The following is a 22,707-nucleotide window of genomic DNA, read 5'->3' on the forward strand; positions in this document are numbered from 1 at the left end:
ATGTTTTCAATTCACTTTCAAGGTGTATTGAAGATATTAAGTGCTGGATGACCAGTCATCTCTTGAAACTCAATGAAGACAAGACTGAATTTATAATAATATGTCTAAAATCATCACGTGCAAAATTAGAACAGTTTCAACTAACTGTATGTGACTCAACAATCTATCCCAACACAAGCGCGCGAAACCTTGGTGTTGTATTTGACTCACAATTTAATTTAGAAACACACGTGAGTAATGTTTGCAGAACTGCTTACTTTCAAATACGAAATATCCGCCAAATTAGGAAATACATCGATAAGTACTCAACGAAACGTCTTATTCAGGCATTTGTGATCTCTAGATTGGACTACTGTAATAATAGTCTCCTTTACTGTGTAAATCTCCAACAGCTTGATCGCCTGCAGCGTGTACAGAACACTGCCGCCAGACTTATCACTCACACAAATATCCGTGAACATATTACTCCCATTCTTAAAGGACAATATTGGTGTCAGTCATTATCACATATGTAATAGAACTGGTTAAACACGTTCCAAATATTATTTTATCACAGAGATCGTTGCTACGATAGATGAGTAATCAATGTTTCAACAATAGGAAGTGACGAACTCAAAAGGAAAACGCGAGTTATCCGTCTATATAACTGGCTGAAGTGACGGGTGATAATAGATACATGGGCGAATTTCTGCTCACTAAAAATTCCTTCGGAGACCAAAAGTTGTTATATGAGACTGAAAGAGTATGTCTGACAATTCAAACAAGTAATTGAATGTCATTAGAGAAAAATAGAAACAGTCCGTACATTCACGGGTGTTTATTCATTCTATACTTATAAAAACATGGTAATGCACGGACTTTTTCTATATTTCTTTCATGTTCTCTTATCTAGTGACAGTCAACTTTGTTTATAAATTGTCAGATATCCTTTCACAGTCCCATACAACAACTTTTGGTCTTCGACGGAATTATTAGTGAGCAGAAATTCGCCCATGTATCTGTTATCACCCGTCACTTCAGTCAGTTATAATAGAGGGATAACTCGATCGTGTTTTCCTTTTGCGTTCGTCTCTTCATATTGTTGAAACATTGATTACTCATCTATCGTAGCAATGATCTCTGTGATAAAATAATATTTGGAACGTGTTTAACCAGTTCTATCACATATGTGATAATGACTGGCATCAATATTGCCCTTTAAGAGCTTACATTGGCTTCCAATTCGTACTCGTATAAATTTCAAGTTATTAACTTTTGTTTTCAAAGCAATCCACAATCTCGGTCCAGTTTACTTTCAAGATCTGTTCTCCTTTTATCAACCATCGCGTGCTTTAAGATCAGCCGAGCAACTACAGTTGGTAGTGCCATCAAAATCAAGAACCAAATATGGAGATCGTGCTTTTCTGCGATGTGGTGTAGTTTTATGGAACAGACTTCCCATACACATCAAAAGATCTGAAACATTGAACATTTTTAAATCACAGCTGAAGACATTAGTATTCAAGCAAATATATGACTAGCGCTCTTGAGCAGTTTACTGGAAAGAATTGCGCTCTACAAATTCATAATTTAATTTATTATATTATTATTATTAAAATTCTTTTTTTACATAACCAAGCGAATATTCACAGCGGATCCGTTAATTGCCATTCATGTATAACTAAAGGAATTCCTTGTATTGTATATTGTTCAAATAAGTACGAATTATATGCTGATAGTATTTGTCTGTTCAACATCGTTAAAGTCTCTGAATGTCGTTTAAATGAAATGAAATGGGGTTTAACGTCCTACTGTTCTCCTGCTTCCACTGGGCTAATGAAATGAAGATGGACATACGCCAGAGGGAAATTTTGCCCGGGCACCGGCGCTATAACGGCCCACTAATATATCAAATTCCAACTGCCAATGTATCTTTAACGTCAAGTCAATGTGTGCACGGGATCTCGGTTTTTCGTACCATCCGAACGACTAGACAGCTGTCCTTGTCAGGCCCCCCGTCCTGCACCACTAACAAGGGGAAACCACGCTGAAAAATCCCGATGAACTTTTTCGGTCAACACCGGGATCGTACCCGCGTCTTACCCACTTAGCCACCGTGGGTCCGAACGTCGTTTAAGGGACTGAGGAATCCTTTGCCAAATACAACTTTCTGAAGTTGAATCTTTAAAATGAATTTAAATCTAAAAATGGTTCAGTTCCGTTCAGTATTTACAAATATATGGTGAACTGAAAATTTGTAAACTTTCGGCAACTGCCACAAACAATATACGACACCTGTAATCTTCGATAAAATCCTTTGATGGGCCTCTTTTTAATCCGATTACATTCAAGCATGGAAATGATCTACCGTTGATATTTTGATATTTTCCGAAAAATGCAAATGACGGACAAAGCATTAATAGTTTGCGCTATAAGATGTTTTATTGGCCCGTGGAAGATATTTTATTGACCTGTTTCGTTTTTGAAGTTTGTTTATTTATTAAGTGTATTTTCCATTTTCGGCTTAAACCGACAACTCTTCAACTGTTAGTTTTATCCTGGGACGTAGAAGTTTTAACGAATACAGATTGTCATCGCATTAAACCCATCAACACATTAAGTTGATTTATATATACTTTATGTAAGAGCAACACCTCGCTATTGCAAGTCTTTACTGTTGGCTTGAATATCAGACATTTGACATTAATTATTCACATGGCAAGTCCATACTCAACCCTCTAGACATCGGATAGGCGTGATTGAAACATTCATAACTTCGCTCAGAATAAAGTAATTTGACTGAAATTTTTTCGATATTCCTTTCTCATATCTATTTTTAAACTATATCTGAATCTTACATGATATTATTTTTATCCATGTGAAAGAATATGTTTGTATTGGGGCGGGGATGATTTATTTCAAATTTAATGATTTACAACTACCTCTATACATTTACGTCATCAGAAAACATATCAGACTTTATAAAATACAATAAATGTTCATTTATATGTTTTACATCCCATTTAGTCAACTGATATCTTTTATTAAATGGTTTACTGTCAAATAAACACACGACTGAGTTCATTGGGTGAACACTTGTTATCTTTTGAGGATACTGGCTACCTCTTAATAGAATAGCTTTTCATTTTCGTTCAGACGAAATGATACCGTATCTCTTGTTAAATCACGTTTAAAACCCATTTAGGTACATTGGCCCATAATGTACGACATCTTTATATATTTTAGCATTGTTTGACTTCTTTAATATTGTAATGTTTTACTACTACTTATATTACTACTATTATTATACTTAAAAACTACTACTACTATTATTGTACTTAAATACTACCACTACTACTACTATTATTATACTTAACTACTACTACTACTATTATTATACTTAACTATTACCACTACTACTACTACTATTATTATACTTAACTACTACTACTATTATTATACTTAACTACTACCACTACTACTACTATTATTATACTTAACTACTACTACTATTATTATACTTAACTACTACCACTACTACTACTATTATTATACTACTACTACTATTGACTAAAAAATTTGCGCAAAGGAACTCTGTAGGAAGAGACACTACTGTGGCTGGAGTAAGGCGGAAAACATCAGTAGTGGAACCATTTCTATGATTCAGTAAGATAAGATAAGATAAGATTTTATTGTATCAAGACATCCATTAAGGACAGCATACAATATGAACATGTATATAAAGATATAGTATAACAGATAATAGATATATACATGTATTTACAAACAAGACAAATGATAATTTTACATAATAACACATTTACTAACAGGAAAAACAGTATGATAATCATCTCAGAATACATATTTACCACAAACTGGTCTGATAATGACACGACTTTCAACACATGCATGATGGATGTGTATAAATATAATAAATACATAAATAACAGAAAGACTTAGTATAGGTTTTGACATGGAAATATGATATAGGAATGCTAGAAGCATTACATGAATCGATTAATAAAACGTGGAATAAAATATATCAATACATGGAAATCTAGATAATAATTTTGATACAGAAAGGTATATGTAGTGATACATGTACATGTAGCGCTACACAATTTATGTTCTTAGATTCATTGCATGAAATACAAAAGCACTAACTGATTTTGAAACTGTTTTTGGTGGGTTAAATAGATTTTCTAGAGAATAGGGTAGATAATTATCCGTAAATGTTGGGTATATGTAAACGGTACGTAAATTTTCATACAATGGACATTCTAGTAAAAAATGTGCTTCATCTTCAGTTTTGTGCATAGAGCATTGTTGGCATATTCTTAGATCTGGGGGGACATTTTTGTATCTGCCCATTTCAATTTGGAGTGAGTGTGAACTAAGTCGGAGTGCGGTCATGGCTATTCAGCAGGTTTATAGATTTCTGTTTTAAATAAACTGTAGGTCCTAAGTTTTGAAGCTTTAAATGGACTGGAGTGGCATGATTCGGTGAAAAGGGAGTTGAATTTGGATTGAAGTGATGATTTGATATTAACTTTAGTGAGGTTTGACGGATTTATATTGAAATAATTTATTAAGTGTGTTATTATAGAGGCAGTCCATGAGAGTTTAATATTAGACTTAGCTATTTTAATATCATCATTATAGGCTTCAGCTAGTAACGGATTTGAATCCTTCATGTCAGGATGGTTTAATCTTTTATAATAGAGTAGCATTCTATGGTATTATGATGAAAGTAAAAGAAATATGGGGGGGGGGGGCAGAGATCAAGTATTGATAATGATAATGTGCATTTATATAGCGCTTAATCCATCCATGAGCATGCTCTAAGCGCTGTAAGTTAATAGCTTCTGTGGATAATACATCGTGAACATATGCGTCTTAAGTCTAAATCGAAATTGAGCAACACTTTATTTTGTCAGGTAAGTCATTCCATAGTCGTGGACCATATACACTGAAGGCTTTATCACCAAAAGATTTTAGTTTAGTTGAAGGTACAACAAGTGATATATTATTCTGTGAACGGAGTGGTCGGTTTGGTACATAAGGCTGCATAAGATCTGTGATATAGGATGGAGCTGAATCATGCTGAGACTTGTAGACCAGTGTTAAGATTTTAAAGTTTATACGAGCCTCCATTGGTAACCAGTGAAGCGATTTAAGGACAGATGTTATATGTTGACGTTTTGCTGTTCTTGTGATGATTCTGGCACAGTTGTTCTGAATTATTTGAAGTCGCTTTATTAAATGTTGAGATATTCCAGCCAAGGCACTATTACAATAGTCCAATCTTGAAAAAATTAGAGACCGCAGCAAAAGATGACAAGCAGCAGTAGTCAATAGATGACGAATGTTTCCTATACTACGGAGATGAAAATTACAAACACGGCATAACTGATCAACCTGTTTTTCCATTGTTAAAGACGGATCAAATATAACACCTAGATTTTTAACCCTTGTTGCAAATTCAATACTAGAGTCGCAAATTACAAGACGAGAATCAGGAGTTGATGCGAGACGCTAAACAAACATGTATACGCGATTACTTTGAATTCACAACTAGATAAAAAAAAGTACATGTATTGTTATTGTTATACTACATGAATAAAAAATATATGCAATCTATATCTTTATTTTTTGTGGTAGGGATTGGGGCAATATTGGATACCTCTAGTCAAAGAGCACCTCCATTAAGCAAGCATTTTTAAATTTCCCTTGGGTGCTTGCTTAATACAAGTTCTCTTCGACATTGAAAATACGAATTTCTTTGCAATTTAAATCAGCATTGGTGTTGTGATCTTACCTGGAAAAGATGGGCTTCTGATATCCAATATTTTAGACAAAATAAACATTTTACCATCGGTACACGAATCGTGTACCATAATGCATCGTGTACCATAATGCGTTTCAGTGCCATTTGTAACAAGGTGCTCAAAGAATGAGGCTAGACATATTCCACAAGTCATGTCAAACAGTGATATCATATTCTTATTTGGAGAGCATGCGCAATAAATAATATTGGTGTTGACTGGAATAACCAGACGCTAGAAACTGACTTGCGGTTGAGACGCTAGAAACGGACACGATTGAATGTAAAACAGTTTATATAAATTCATATTATATTATTATATGTGTTGCGACCCATTTGTGCCAATTTCTAGGTCCAAAATATTAGCGATTTAGCTCCTTTAACTACTACTACTAGACTCAATGACAGACCAACATATTAACCATTCAGCCGCCCCTCCACCCCCTTAATGTCAAGAGAACAGAAGAATACCAATTTCAGGTCTTTAAACCAATCTATTTATTAATAATTTAATCATCCATTGACATAACAAGTAAAACAACTTTGTTGTTATTATAAGAAAACACAATAAAATATTTTTATAGACACAACATGTTAGACTGTTGTCCAATGTCTCAACTTATTAAAAAAAATAAGAAAATTAATAAGAATGAGGTAAAAAAACATGAAAAATAAAATAGCTAAAATTTTACCAACGATAATTCACACATATTTAGTCAACCAATAAGATGTGAATAAAGGCTTATAATATAGCATTGAGACAAAATTTTAGAAGTGTAAATTCTTTCTTCGGATATAACAGACTTAGAATGATTCTTCAATTCTTTAAGATACCGGAACATAAATATACATATATCGTCATACAGTACTGACAGGCCAGTTACTGCACTTAGTAAGGTATCCTAACTAGTGACTGCCTTCAATGTACAAATTTTGTTATATTTAAGGAAACTCCGATAATAGGATTAAAGTAAATGTTGTAATTAAAACTGACATGTCGATAGATGAACAATGCATAAACTGTTAACCAATATAATAAATCAACTAAAACAATAGATGGGATTAATGTCGTTACCCAATGACGGCTTGAAAAGTGGTGACAGGTTAACGACTTGCTAGCCTAGCCAGTTGATCTTGAAGTGGTTAATGTAAGAAACATTAATTATTTTGATCTTTTAGAGGCATTTAGTAACTGGATAGAGCAATAAACTATAACACATACTTATGGGAAAACAATTACTGATTTATTTGGGCGACGTTTCGAAGAGTATTCTCTCAACGTTTTCAAGCAAGTACAGTAACAAATGTGTAGAGCAATTATATATAGACAAGCAATAACAACAATTCAGAAACCATGCATGACAACAACAAGATCAAAGGATTAAAAAACAACATGATCAAAGGCAATATACATATGACCGATTATAGGGGTAAATAATTTTAATTGGACAACCAATCATGACAAATGAGAAACCATACATGATGTGATTGGCTAGGTGAGGGTACATCAAGGGAATAATAAAGGACTGATAATAGGGGTAAACATACCATTAAACCAAACAAAAGGGAAGCCATACATGTTACGAAAACATCAGAGGAGTAGTGAGCTACATAGGGATTAAATGGTTAAGCCATATTTAAGTGAATTACAAAATATTAGTATTAAAATGCACACAACATAGCACACCTAATGATAGTCCAACATTCTTCCTTCCGACAGACTCACACATACATTTATTCCTATTCCTTTGTAAACAGTTAAGTGTCTCTTGTACTTATCCTAGGAATAAATGTATGTGTGAGTCTGTCGGAAGGAAGAATATTCATTTATGCCCACATTCAAGAGGCTTTATCATTTTCACCAAGAAAATAAGTTACTTGAACAGTATGATGAATATGAAAATGTTCACTTTAAAAAGTCATCAATTAAATTATTCAAACTTATATTTAAATTCTTTGACACTGACGAATGCGCTGGCTTTTTCATCATAATCGCTCCATTCCTGAAAAGTAAAAGTTATCTCTTATTATTCCATATAAATCCACATAGATACAACTAAAACCCTGTGGGGAGCCATGGTGACTCAGTGAGTAAGACCCCGGAGGTCCCGTGTTTGATCTCTGTGTTGACCGAGGAAGTTCATCTGGATTTTCTGGGGTGGTTCCCTCTTGTCAATAGTGTAGGACAGAGGCCTGCTAAGGAGCAGAAAAGTAGGACCTTAATCCCCATTTAATTTTAAAGCCCTGTGCACACCAAAGATTATTTGTCACTGAATGTGCAAAAGAATTCCAACTGGTTACACAGGGATGTTTATTTAACTCTGTGTCATGAGTAAGCTTGGGATCGACACCACGCCACTGACTGGAGAACCCAGAGACATCTTGAGGTTGGACAGACGACCATACTTCTTGTCATGAGTAAGCTTGGGCTCGACACCACGCCACTTTTACTCAATGACTGGAGAACACAGAGACATCACAAGGTTGGACAGGCGACCATACTTTTTGTCATGAGTAAGCTTGGGATCGACCCCATGCCACCTTTACTCAATGACTGGAGAACCTAGTGACAAATCACGAAATTGGACAGGCAACCATAGTTCTTGTCATGAGTAAGCTTGGGATCGACACCACACCACTTTTACTGAATGACTGGAGAACCTAGAGACATATCACGAGGTCGGACAGGCAACCATAGTTCTTGTCATGAGTAAGCTTCAGATCGACCCCATGCCACCTTTACTCAATGACAGATCTTATGATCTAAAGTGAGCATGTTAGATCATTCCACCCCCAACAAATCAATGAAATGAAATGAAATGGGGTTTAACGTCCTACTGTTCTGCTCCTAACCTGGCCTAATGAAGACGGGCATACGCCATACAGTGTGCTATGAGGGAAATTTTGCCCGGACAGCGGCACTACGGCCTACTCTTATATCGAATTCCAACTGCCAAGGGATCTTTTACGTGCACGCCAATGTGTACACGGGACCTCGGTTTTTCATCCCATCCGAACGACTAGACAGCTTTCCTTGTCAGCCCCTCCGTCCTGCATCACTGACAAGGGAGAACCACGCCGGAAAATCTGGATGAACTTTCTCGGCCAATGCAGGGATCCAACAAATCAAGGGAACCACGTTGACTCAGTAAGGTACTGGTTAACCAGGAGGTCGAGAAAGAGATATATTCATCTTATATTTTACAATATAAAAAGTGGTAATAATAATAATAATACTAATAATAATAATAATAAAATTTGTATAGCGCTGAGTGGCACTCTAATAATAAAACTTTTATGCCATTACAAACTAACATATTATTTACTTACGTTTTCTGTCAAATCCAATTCAAATGTAGCATTAGATTTTTCTCCTTCAGCTTTTACTTTCCATCCATCCTGTCATAGAATATACAAAATTTAATATTGTAAAACAAAAAATTAATTTGCTCTAAACTCACTGCATTTGTCCTAAACTAATTTTGTCCTAAACTAAGGCCAAGTAAAAAAATATTCTGATTCTCAGATACCCCATCATCGCTCAAAAAAAGCTGTATGATCTTTTTTTATTTTCAAAAATAAGAAATAATAAAGGTGTCATTATTTAAAGATACATTATGTAAGATTTAGATTAAGAGCTAGCCATTCTTGCTATAATAGTTCGAAAATAGATAATGTAAAATGAATAATTTGAAAATTTCATTCAAATTACTCTATTGCGGCGAAGATATTAGCCTTTGAAGGTTTGACAAGACGTTTGCAATAATTTCAACCACCGTACTTGTTGTTCGAAGCTAAGTCTTGCTACTCTTGATTATGGCCTGGATAAGTTAATTAATGTCTTATAGTTTATATAAAATTTCAGGCCTAAAGAAAGACCTGCAATAGGCAGATTTAGCTCTCGCATAATGTATGTTTAATCAACACCTGTTGGAGAGAGAGAGAGAGAAATGGGGTTTAACGTCCACTCGACACAAACTAGGTCATTTCGGGACTAACATATGGTTCAATTTTATTTCAATAATTCGCTTGCGCGTAGGGGTCTTTTAGCAGTGGGAGGAAACCGGAGGACCTGGAGAAAACCCACGAGGTTGGACAGGCGACCCTACTCCTTGTCATGTACAACCCTGGATTCGAAACCACGCCAGTCGACTCAATGATACAGCGCGCACACGCTAACCATTCAGCCATCCACCCCCCCCAACACCTGTTGGAGTTTGGGTTGCAGGAAGTAAAACTGTAAACAGATGAATCTGAAAATGTATCGTAGCTTCCATTATCAAGTACACAACACTGATCAATGTTATTGACAATTATAACTGATACTGGATAACCATACATATAACAACATTATGGGATTTATCTCAGTAGTGATCCTTTAACAAAATAAAAGCACAAAAACTAAAATAAAAATCTCCCTCCTGCATCAGATTTTTTAGGAAGGATTGTCTGAGAACAAGAATATATCTTTTTGTAAGGGCTAATGTCTTCATTTGTTCTATCTCCAATTTTTTCTAAACTAATATCTTTCATCTTTTTCTAAACTTATTTCTTCATTTGTTCCAAAATAACTTTATTGTTTGTTCCAAAATAGTTTCTTCATTTTGTCCTAAACTAACTTGACTTGTTGTACTGTCTTCAATCGTCTGGTTGGTGCTAAAAAGTTTATTTCATTTTTTTCAAACTAACTTTGCATTTGTTCTAAAATTGTTGTTTCATCTCTTCCCATAATGTTTTCCAAATTCTACTAAATTTCTTTTAAAATAATCAAATCGAATAAATAAAGGAGAGGATTGGAATGAAGTTAAACGGTTTTGTCAACACAGCATGTGTCGAGAGAGACAGAAAAATGGGGTTTAACGTCCACTCGATACAAACTAGGTCATTTCGGCGGGACTAACATATGGTTCAATTTGTTTTTCAATAATTCGCTGGAGGGTCCCTAGGGGTCTTTAGCCGTGAAAGGAACCAGAGGAACTGGAGAAAACCCACGTAAACCCAGGGAAACAAATCACGCCAGTTGACTCGATGACAGACCTAATAATACAACGCACACATGCTAACCATTCAGCCACCCAACCCCCAACAGCATGTCAGTGATTTTAAGACTAACAAATTGTTATACTTTCGATAGTCAATACTAGGGCAGAGAATTTTGCTTGGACAGTAGCGTTTTCATCTATACTTCATTGAATTCCAACGGCAAATTACATATATACAGTAATCATGTATAAAAACTTACGTTTGGTTTAAATTCTATAGGCTGTACTCCACGACAACCAAATGTTACAATTGTTTTAAATTTTCCGGAATCTTCCGACATACAACTTGATAAAGAATCTTTCATGATATCTGTAAATATAGGAGAGAACAAGACAATAATTAAAGATGGCCATATGCCATGTAGTATGCTATGAGGGAGAGAGAGAGAGAAATGGGGTTTAACGTCCACTCGACACAAACTAGGTCATTTCGGGACTAACATATGGTTTAATTTTATTTACATAATTCGCTTGCGCGTAGGGGTCTTTAGCAGTGGGAGGAAACCGGAGGACCCGGAGAAAACCCACGAGGTTGGACAGGCGACCCTACTCCTTGCCACGTACAACCGGAGATTCGAAACCACGCCAGTCGACTCAATGACAGACTTTATGATACAGCGCGCACGCTAACCATTCAGCCATCCAACCCCCCTATGCTATGAGGGACATTTTGTCTGGACAGTGGCACTATGACCTACTCTTACTTCCAATTCCAACTGTCAAGGGCTCTTTTACATGCACACCAATGTGTACACAGGACCTCAGTTTTTCATCCATGCAGAAAACTAGACACTGCTCCTTGTCAGGCCCTCTGTAATCCACCACTGACAAGAGGAAATGAAATGAAATAGGGTTTAATATCCTACTATCTGCTCGGAACTGGGCTAATGAAGACGGGGATACGCCATACAGTGTGCTATGAGGGAAATTTTGCCTGGACAGCGGCACTACGGCCTACTCTTATATCGAATTCCAACTGCCAAGGGATCTTTTACGTGCACGCCAAGCTGTCCTTGTCAGACCCTCCGTCTTGCATCACTGACAAGGGGGGAACCACGCCGGAAAATCTGGATGAACTTTCTTGGCCAATGCAAGGATCGAACACCTGACCTCCAGCATCTTACCCACTTTGGCACTGTGACCCCCCTGGAAAATCCTGAGGAACTATCTTGGCCAACATGGCTCCCACCAGAAGCCAGATTCTCTGTGTATAACTTGCGTTTTTTTTCTCCAGAAAATATCAAATTTTCCTTAAAGCAAATTACTGGGTTAATTTTTTTGATCAGTGATCATAATGACAAACCTATCGAGTTTTCTCGTTCACATAATTTACACTTTATAACTAAACTGGCCGACCCTCTTCCTCCAAAAAGTTTACTACTTTCCTAATAAAAAATAAAATACATAAATTATAAACAGGTTGAGTAAACAGTGTGATTGTTTTTGTAGATATTTTTACAGGCTTTAAAACTTTGGATTAAAAGGCTGTCCAACTTTCCTGAATTGAGGGACCACCAAAAGTTAATAGATTAATAGGTCACTCGAGCTCTCAACAGGTCACCTAAATGAATGTGATCAACAGGTCACCTAAATGAATGTGATCAACAGGTCACCTAAATGAATGTGATCAACAGGTCACCTAAATGAATGTGATCAACAAAATGAAATGAAAAGGGGTTTAACGTCCCCCTGTTCTGCTCCGGCACTGCGGCGTACTCTTATATCGAATTCCAACTATCAAGGGATCTTTTACGTGCACGCCAATGTGTACACAGGACCTCAGTTTTTTGTCCCATCCGAACGACTAGACAGCTGTCCTTGTCAGGCCCACCGTCCTACATCACTAACAAGGGAGAACCACGCCGGAAAATCTGGATGAACTTTCTCGGGCAATGCAGGGATCGAAGATCAACAGATCACCCAAACGAACTTGATCAATAGGTCACCCACACTCTCTTGATCAACAGGTCACCCACAATCCCTAGTTCAATATTTACAGAAAGAGAGATGAAATCGAGGTTTATTGCCCACTTGACACAAACAAGGACATTTTGAGACTAACTTATGGTAAATGATAAAAGAAATTTACTTACTGACAAACAACAGAACACAAAGTCTGGAGTTTCTTCATTACAGTTCATACATTGTAACTGAAAATATAAATATAATAATTCATACATAGTAGATTAGCTGAAAATATAATAATTATTCATGCATTGTAAATGAAAATATACTGAGCGCCATGGAAAACGCATCACTTAGTTTTTCGTATAACAAAATGATCCTGTAAACATATCTTATTTATTTTGCTTCTTATTGTGAACAGTATTCAAATGGGAACACATCAATAACAACACATTTGTACACTTATGGATGTTTAATCTGTAATCAACGGTACAAAGTCAGAGGGGTCAAAACCAAAAGTACGACACAGATGTCAGTAGTGCGTGTGTCCTCCACGGGCCATCATCACAGTAGGCTACAGCATTAACGCGACCCCTGCAAATGTGTAGGGCGGTCCGGTGATGAAATGTGAAGCCTACCTACACCTTTACACTTCCCCCACCCCATCGATTCGTTTCGAAGATGCAGCAGTCTGCAAGACGTTCCCCAAGACGTCTCCACACACGTTGACGGCCATCAGCGTAATAAAGATGAATGCGACTCTCATCACTGAAGAGCACACTTTGCCAGTCTACTCTTCTCCATGTCTGGTGTCCTTGAGTCCATATCAAACGCCGCTGACTGTAATGATCCCTGAGGATAGCTCCAACATAAGGTCGTTGTGCACGGAGTCCTACTTCTCTTAGATGACGTCTTACGGTGTTGGCACTTACTGATCCTTGTCTTCCGACGACTGCTGCACCTGTTCGAGTCGCTGGGCGGAATCTGTCACGCAGATGAGTGACCCGGATGTAGCGGTCTTGAGCCTGGGTTGAAACGCGTAGTGGACCAGGACGTTGACGGTCACATGTTGATCCAGTAACTCGAACACGTTCAACCAACCTTACAATAGTGGACTGATGACGATTGAAGTGTCTGGCAATAGCACGTGTAGACATGCCAGCCCTGGACATTCCGTTGATTTTTGATAAGTCTCAGCATCTCTAGCTCGTTTCCTTCACACGTCCAACAACAAATTTCGACAGATTGACGTTTCACAGTTGATGTACTGCACATTAAGTTGAAAACATGCTTTTAAAGGGCTCACACACAATGCTGCACTTGAATATTGGGTTTTTCAAGTGCATCTCGTGTAATTTTTTTTGTGCACATGGGCCGACATTTTTTTCGTTTGGGAGCATTGTGTGAAACAATAGTTCATAGTATTGCATAATATTATACATACAAAACCACCTAGTAATAAAATATTTGGGAAAAAAAAGTGATGCGTTTTGCATGGCGCTCGGTATATGATAATAATTCATACAAAGTTTCCATCATCAGAGCATACTGTATAACACATGCCCGTCTTCATTAGCCTGTTGAAAAGTAAGACGTTAATAAACCCCACTTCATTCACAAAATCTTTTGGAAACTGTCCTTTATTAAAAATGAACGTTTTACACTATTTTGAGGCTTAATAAAGTGAAATCATAATTAGGATAGCATAATTAATTATTCAAATGAAATAATTAAGACTCATTTAGTCAATAAATCCTGAACATTTCAAGAAGAATCAAAAGAGGAATCTTTGAATTGAAATACATGTACTTTATTAAGTATGATGGCTGGCTGTTGTGGTGAGTGATGTTTCTTGTCAGTGAATTTGTCTTGTTTGGTTGCCATGACCTGTGGTAAGGTTCTCAAGTCCTTACACTATTAGATATGCTTAAACCTACATTATGCAAGAGCTAAATCTGCCTATTGCAGTTCTTTTTTTATGCCTGAAATGTTATCTAAATTATTAATTAGACATTAATTGACTTATCCAGACCATAATCAACTCTCAATGTAATCGTTAGCCAGCAATATTTACTGGATTGGAACACATTTTTTGAAAAATATTAAATGTAAAAATAGATAATCGTAAAATGGTTCAATTTTATTTCAATAATTTGCTTGCGCGTAGAGGTCTTTAGCAGTGGGAGGAAACTGGAGAACCCGGAGGAAACCCATGAGGTTGGACAGGCGACCCTACTCCTTGTCACGTACAACCGGGGAATTGAAACCATGCCAGCTGACTCAATGACAGACCTTATAATACAGCGTGCAACAGAGAGAATGACTGAAATAACCAGATGAATGTGTCAAAAGACAGGTTCACCAGACAAATGATAGAGGCTAACCAGACGAATGACAAAGAGGCACAGGTTCAACAATTAATGACATGAGTTCATCAAACAAAGGACAAAGTGAATGACAGACCAGTCAAACGACAAAGTGAATGACAGGAGATTTCCAGTTGAATAACAAAGATAATGGCAACTCTGGTCATAGCATATCTATTTTTAAAATACAGATGTGACATCATCCTTTGATGTTGGCCTATCATTTTTTCAAATAATGGTACGGGCAATGTGCCGAGAGTACATTATTTATACTAGTTAAAATTTTGGACCCCAATGACATATTTCATGGCAAAGCATGTGCAAGTGTCTGTATTTTAAGTTGTTTACTGGTCTCGAGCTTCAGACATTGCGTAATATATTGACACAAACAATAAATTTTACTTAATGTCTCGCTCTTGACCATTAAACCACACATAATATATTTCATATATGTTAAAACACGTATTTGAAAAATACATTTAGGTCTACGTGTAATATTGAATGTATAAAATCGATATGTTTTGATCCCTTGAATTGTATTATTTAAAATACACGAATAAGGTTATAAATTGTAAATAATACATAAATTGGAATAGAAACTGAAAACAGATTAACACCCCACCGTGTGGGATATTTCATTCAAATATTGTGAAAGGTTTGGCAATAAAATTGAAATTATCATTGAGTTATTCAACATTGAATCGTCCTATTCTAGTCGTCTCAACATGTTGTTGTCACAGCAACGGGTTACTTCTGCTAAACAACTCAATAGAAACGAGTAAAGTATTATAAAAGAAAATGAATCTAAAGTGTATTTCATGACATGTTTTGACTGTAAGACACAAAGTGTTACTGAATGGGCCTCGAGATCTATATGTGATATACTATTTTGATACTGTCATTATAGTCCTTTAAAATCCTTGTCTAACTCTCCTATTCATATGTTAAAAGTCAACACGCAAATATTGAAATTGGGTTATGTTCAGGTATTAACTTACAGAATGTTGTTAGGCCTATTTTGATGAATCACTATTAGCCTATAAAGTTATCAAAATTCAAGTTGTAATGCCGTACATGAGCATTATCTTAAGGGATAATATCATTGTTTGTTGTTGCCCTTTGTCCAGCTTTTCTATAGGTTGATCACCCGAGACTTGGAATTTGCCATGGAGTAGGCGGACCGCCAATCTCAATATGAAAATGAAATTTGGTTTAACGTCATACTGTTATGTACCAACTGGACTAATGAAGACGGGCATACATCATATGCAGGGTACTATGAGGGAAAGGGGCGCTACAGTCTACCCTCATTTCGAATGGACTAATAAAGACGGGCATATGTCATGCAGGGTACTATGAGGGTAAGCGGCGCTACGGACTACCCTTATTTCGAATGGACTAATAAAGACGGGCACACGTCATGCAGGGTACTATGAGGGTAAGCGGCACTACGGTCTACCCTTATTTCGAATTCCAGCTGCCTAGGGCTCTTTAATGTGCACTGATCCACCGCGGCTCCCACTCTCAAGACAAGCAAGGAAAGCGTCAATGTGGGCATAATATCTGGTCAGCCAATGGTGGGATGTAATGGCACAGAGTGAAGGGGGGGGGCTGACAGAGTAGCAATATGAAAGGCTCCCCCAAATTAGATGACCTTACTCCACCACTGCAAATATCTGACCGTTGCTGAAAATTATTCAACAAATTTCATGCAGTTAGTACATGTAAATGTGTTTGCTTAGCTTTTGCCTTGGGGCGGTTATGGACGTATATTTACAATTAGAACTTCCCAACATGGGAATTTACTGCTTTTGACGATGGTCTAAGTGGAAAGCATTTGTGATGCACAAATACATCCTCTCAGCATGACAAAAAATTTGAACACAGGTGGATTTTATAAGTTGAGTTGCAGAACGTCTGTAACTTTTTTTGCCAAACGCGAATTTTGGTGGATTTTGTTCCTGAAGTTGAAATCAAAAGTAAGAATCATTTGTTTTAAATTTTTTTCCCCAGCTTATGTAAATCTGAAGTTCTCCTACAGGCCTAATAATATTCTTTGTATGAGAAGAGGTGTGATAATAGAGAAGAGCGCAGCTAAAAACATTGAGACAAACAAACCACCAAAGTGTGCGCATTGATTCACCCTGTCGCGAGTTCAACTAGGCCTAGTAGAGATAATTTTCGCTGCATGGCCATGGGGCACACTATCCACTGAAGTAAAACAAAGAAAACTTCAATCAATATTTTTTAAACTCAATACTATAACTGAATTGAAGGGAGCAGTTATTGCTAAGAAATTCTTTGTCATTCGTCATTATTCAGATTAGGGAAGCCCGGAATACCTTCATACACCATCTAAAATCTTCTTGATCAGCGGGCTGCAGCTCTGTGACATTCTCCAACTGGGCGTTGATCTGGAGGGATATTTTCTGAAATAAAGATAGGATTGTGTATTAATAAAGTTAATCTCCAAATAATCAAGACTAATAATAAACTCATAAAAACATGGGAATTGTAAACGTGTTTAGTAAACATGCCACCATCTTGAGAAGGGAAGTAACCCATACTAATCAGGACTTAGACTAGCATTGACTTCAATGTTAAATGGCTGTAACATCACAGGCTGTAGCTTTTTGCTCAACATTCCGTTGGTTCCAATCTTTATAGGCACAATGGGGACCAGATTTGGCAATCTCCTCATCATAATTTTGTAGGGGGTTGACCGTTTAGATTTTTTACTACGGGGATTTGAAGTTGACTGGTGTGAAAATCTCACTTCCGACACAATGATTGCTCTGCAGAAAGACACTTTACACTCCCTATCCCTCCGCTCTAATATCATCAGTATTACCCAAAACTTCGATGAAATTGCAAATTTGATCCCTTTTCTCCAATTCTAGACCAAAAAGTCAACCAAAAAATGCAGGAAGAGGGGAGAAAAAAATTAAGGGAAAAATTGTCTATTTATAACTCGCACAATTACCAGTCTCAGTCCATAAGGAAAGTTACAACTCATTTGCAGGCGCCATTTTGGGTCCCAATTATGACGCCATGGCTTCATACAGGTTTACATACCAAAATTTGTTTTTTTCTTGCAGTGTTGAGGGATAACGTTTTATCCTAAACAAAATGCAAAAGAAACCAATGCAGTTTCGTTCAGTGATAAATATATCACACAAAATCATACTCAAAATCGGGGAACTTTCTGAGAGCAATATCTCGTAATCAGTGTGTTTTAGGCCTACTATTTACCCAAACACAGAGTGGTTATGCAAGCGAAATGTGCTGAAGAATCGAATTTGACAATAATCAATTAAAAAAAAGTATTTTTTATATGGTGCCGGGTGTTTCTTTCATAATGGTCACCAAATTTTGTAATATTATTATTATTATTATTATTATTATTACAGCATATTTATAGCGCGCCCTTTTATAAAACATGTTCATGGGCATTTTACAAAGGGGCAATGTAATCATAAATAACAACAAGATTATGGACATGTTAACGATTGTATACACAGTCAGTTAAAAGCCTCATTAAATAAATGTGTTTTAAGTTGTTTTTTAAAAGAATATAGAGATGTACAACATCTTAAACTAAACTGGTGCTTGATAACTAAAAGGGTGCTGACCATAAGAGACTAGTTGAACAGTTTTGGGCTTTAAAAGTAGTTTATCTGATGTACGTATAATGTTCGTCCATTATATCGTGATTATTTACGCGAAATGTGCGGAAATCGAATTTGACAAACATCAATTAAAGAAATGTATTTTTCATGTGGTGCCGGGCATTTCTTTTAAGGGCTGCCGAATTTGGCAATATAAGGTCATTTAACAACCCCCCCCATAAATTTGGTATAATAAAAGGGCATCTCTTAAGATACGTAAGATATGACTTTTGCTATGTCTTTTATATGGTTTTCGATGTCTCGAATTTGAAGATAAATTTTGAAAATACAAAATAGCAGCAACACAAATTGGCGGATATTGAATTAATCGTCATTTTTCCTGTTGGATATTAGATAGTGTCTCTAAACTATGATGTACACTGTAGTTCGATGTACCCTGTAGTTCAGATACAGTCTCCAAACCGTGTTTACACTGTAGTTTTTTGGTGTAGTTCGTCAAATGAAGATGAAGTTTACGATATATCCATCCTGAAATAACAAAAAATGAATATATTGTAAATGCGCTTTAAATATCTGAATGCGATAGACTTCGTGATAAAAAATTCAAGGTACAGCGTTAGAAAGAAAGATATATACCCTTAATCCTGGTGCCGATAAATTTTGGGTTGTGTGGAACATGCTAACAAATCTCGGGTACGATATATGTTTGATACTGGTTGATAACAGCATCAGAGCAACATGGTTGTTTTCATTGGAAATGAGACGCAAATATTCAAAGGGGTCAGACAAACTCTAAACCAACTGCGTCACCTTCACTGAGCCCCTTCAAAGGGGGGCCCTGACTGTTTACCTGTGGAATAACATGCATTTGTATCTGTTAAATTTGTGTGGTAGACAGATTGATATTATTTATACATAGGCGGGGAGTGATAACGTCTTACCCCAAACAAATTGTAAAAGAAATCAGGAAGTTTCTGAGAGCGATATTTCGTAATCAGTGTATTTTAGTGGTGGGGGAATAAATAATTTCTTTTTAAATTTTTTAAATACAAACTGGTCATAGAGGCGAAATATGCCGAAAAACGAATTTGACAAAATGACTGTCAAATTTAAAATGGCATTTTCCGACAAGACCAGCGATAATCTCGTAAGATATGACTTTTACTATGTCTTTTAAATGGTTTTCGACGTCCTTAAAGGTCACCGCCGAAGTCGTGAAACGTACCGTTGGGGGATTTGTTCGGGCCTGTCTCCCCCAGAAAATTTCTAGAAATTTCAAGTCGGAAAACGCATTGTCTTGCCAGGCCGCGAATACGGCAACCTGAAACAAATATGCCCGAAGCAAATTTCGCTGTTAGTGCGACCCATTTGTGACAATTTCTAGGTCCCAAAAAAAGCGATTTAGCTCCTTTAAAAGCGAATGAAGTTAAATATGTTTAATAGCGCTTTTATCTAGTGTATCTTTTATTTTGATTTTTCGTATAGAATAAGGCTATATAGCAGCAATTATGTGCGCTTTTTGTTGCATAATACTAATAATAGTATGTTCAGCTAATAGTATGCATTCGAAATGAAATGGGCTTAAAGAGACAATAACACTCTTGCTGACTTGGCAGCTCCAGCAAATAAATAATAGCCTTATTCTAAGTATTAGATGTTTAAGTGTCCTACCTGTTGTGTAAATTATCCATTACATCCTATTTTACTTGTCCAGAGGGTTTGAAAATATTTTTAAATCCAAGTCACATTTGAAAAGGTTTACGTGAGGCTTTTCAAATCATTTAGTTGAATTTTTCCAATTTTTTAAATTAGATGTGTTAACATGAAATTTGTATCATCAATTAATTGGAATATTCTAAAAAAGTACAATTTGTCGACCATAATAAAGATTGGGACATATTATTCAGTTGCGACAAGAGTGGTATTGAGCCTTTAAAAAGGCTGCAATTATTCCCGTTCCAATGTTCGGCCAATATATTGTTGACCTGGTGTCAGTGGCCTAGGTGCTCTATGAGTTCATACCGATGAGTAAAAATACCTAATATTTCCGACAAGAGATGTAAGAAAACATAAACCGGGCGGAGCGAGTCAAATAAATTTATTCTAGTTGTCTTTAGAAGCCTAATAAAATACAAATATACTTTAAACGTTTTTATATAATAAATGATATGCTGAATGCCTCATCTGGGATGAAAATTTTATGTAATAGATATGTAACTCAGTAAAACCATTTCTAGCGGATCGAGCTAAGCTACTATAAAGGAAAATGAAACACTTTTTGAAGCTTGACATGGATCCATTTCATGTTTATGTGAAAACTAACCATTTTTCGAGCAATTTCAAATTGTTAGGCAAATATATATATCATTAGCCAAATCAGACACTTAAAGGGCAGATTATTAACTTATTTGTTATATTCATGAAACACGCAAAATAAATAGTTAAATATACGTAGGCTATTTGGTACGAAAGAGTAGGCCTATTATATTTAATCCCCACCCCATCCCCATACTGTCCCAATTTACATAAAGCATTTAACTGGCGTCCAGATTGTAGTCAGATACCGAAGCTAAATAGGGCCATGTCACTTTTTGTTTACCTAAATTTTCAACTTAGTATCTTGAAATTTTGCCTATTATTGCACGTTTTTATTTTGGCTTCAAATATTTATTAAAATGACAAGTCCATAATCATCCCTCTTGACCATCGGATGGTCCAGATGTAAACGGATTAACAAGTAACGTTGCGACGATAATAAACAATCTATGTAAAAACTTCAAACAGTGATAATATCGCTCAGAATAAAGTAATTTGAATAATTTTAAATATATAAATTTTGATTTATCGGTTTTGGAACTATTATAACAACAACGACCAACTCTTTATCTAAATCTTACACAGCGCATCTTTAATAATATTATCTTGAAATTTCAACTTTGTATCGTAATGAAGACATAATATCCTAAAAAGAAATCTGCATTTAATATAAAAAGAAATGCTTCTTCCTCCCGATTATAGCTTTAATAAAGTGCTTCCGGTGTCTTCATTAGATCACCCGGTGTAGGTTATAGGTTACAGAGTGTCATTTAAAAAAATCCATTTGTTATGTTACGTTTCCCTGATAATTCATCACCAACGACGGTGTTTTGTATAAATTATAATTTTTTTAACTGATCCGTGAGAAAATAAGTGTACATAGCTTTTTATTTTATTTAAAGAGATATTATATTGAAAGCGGGAAAATTATACAATAACGCAATATAAAAAAAAAACAACAAAAAAAAACAGTGCAGTAAATTATTACTCAGTGAACACGAAAACTAGCTTGATGCACAATAATATTAATTACACAATAATATAAATAAATAATTAATAATAATAAAAAAAATAAACATTGTAAAAAGTACAAAGCAATAAAAATACCACACACATTTAGACATATCCGTTCAAACTTTCACAGCAGTAACGTACAATTCTTTTTTTTTTACGTAACCAAGCGAATATTCACAGCGGATCCGTTAATTGCCATTCATTTATAACTAAAGGAACCCCATTGTATTGTATATTGTTCAAATAAGTACGAATTATATGTTGATAGTATTTGTCTGTTCAACTTCGTTAAAGTCTCTGAATGTCGTTTAAATGAAATGAAATGGGGTTTAACGTCCTACTGTTCTCCTGCTTCCACTGGGCTAATGAAGACGGACATACGCCAGAGGCAAATTTTTCCAGGGCAGCGGCGCTATATTGGCCCACTATTATATCAAATTCCAACTGCCAATGTATCTTTAACGTACACGTCAATGTGTACACTGGACCTCGGTTTTTCGTCCCATCCGAACGACTAGACAGCTGTCCTTGTCAGGCCATCCGTCCTGCACCACTAACAAGGGGAAACCAAACCGGAAAATCCCGATGGACGTTTTCGGTCAACACCGGGATCGAACCCGCGTGTTACCCAC

General features: G+C 36.2%; 1 protein-coding gene across 1 annotated transcript; it reads right to left on the reverse strand.

The window, feature by feature from the left end:
• Positions 1-6,286: 6,286 nt before the first annotated feature.
• On the reverse strand, positions 6,287-17,667 carry LOC126818683 (UPF0587 protein v1g245604). Its single transcript, XM_050546231.2, has 7 exons — positions 17,637-17,667; positions 17,459-17,545; positions 12,939-12,995; positions 12,149-12,230; positions 11,046-11,155; positions 9,134-9,202; positions 6,287-7,806 (listed from the first exon to the last, which is right to left on the reverse strand). Exons 1-7 carry the CDS (start codon positions 17,649-17,651, stop codon positions 7,735-7,737), a joined length of 492 nt encoding a protein of 163 aa, XP_050402188.1. The 5' UTR covers positions 17,652-17,667; the 3' UTR covers positions 6,287-7,734.
• Positions 17,668-22,707: the final 5,040 nt, after the last annotated feature.

This window comes from Patella vulgata, chromosome 4, assembly GCF_932274485.2.
Source record: "Patella vulgata chromosome 4, xgPatVulg1.2, whole genome shotgun sequence".
Taxonomy (NCBI): Eukaryota; Metazoa; Mollusca; class Gastropoda; family Patellidae; genus Patella; species Patella vulgata.

Excerpts from the sequence above, each read along its gene's own strand:
- LOC126818683 (XM_050546231.2), bottom strand. Across the intron at positions 9,203-11,045 it reads CTATAGAATTTAAACCAAAC|GATGGATGGAAAGTAAAAGC; the intron begins GTAAGTTTTTAT and ends ATTCTATGACAG. Across the intron at positions 7,807-9,133 it reads AATTGGATTTGACAGAAAAC|GAATGGAGCGATTATGATGA; the intron begins GTAAGTAAATAA and ends TTTACTTTTCAG.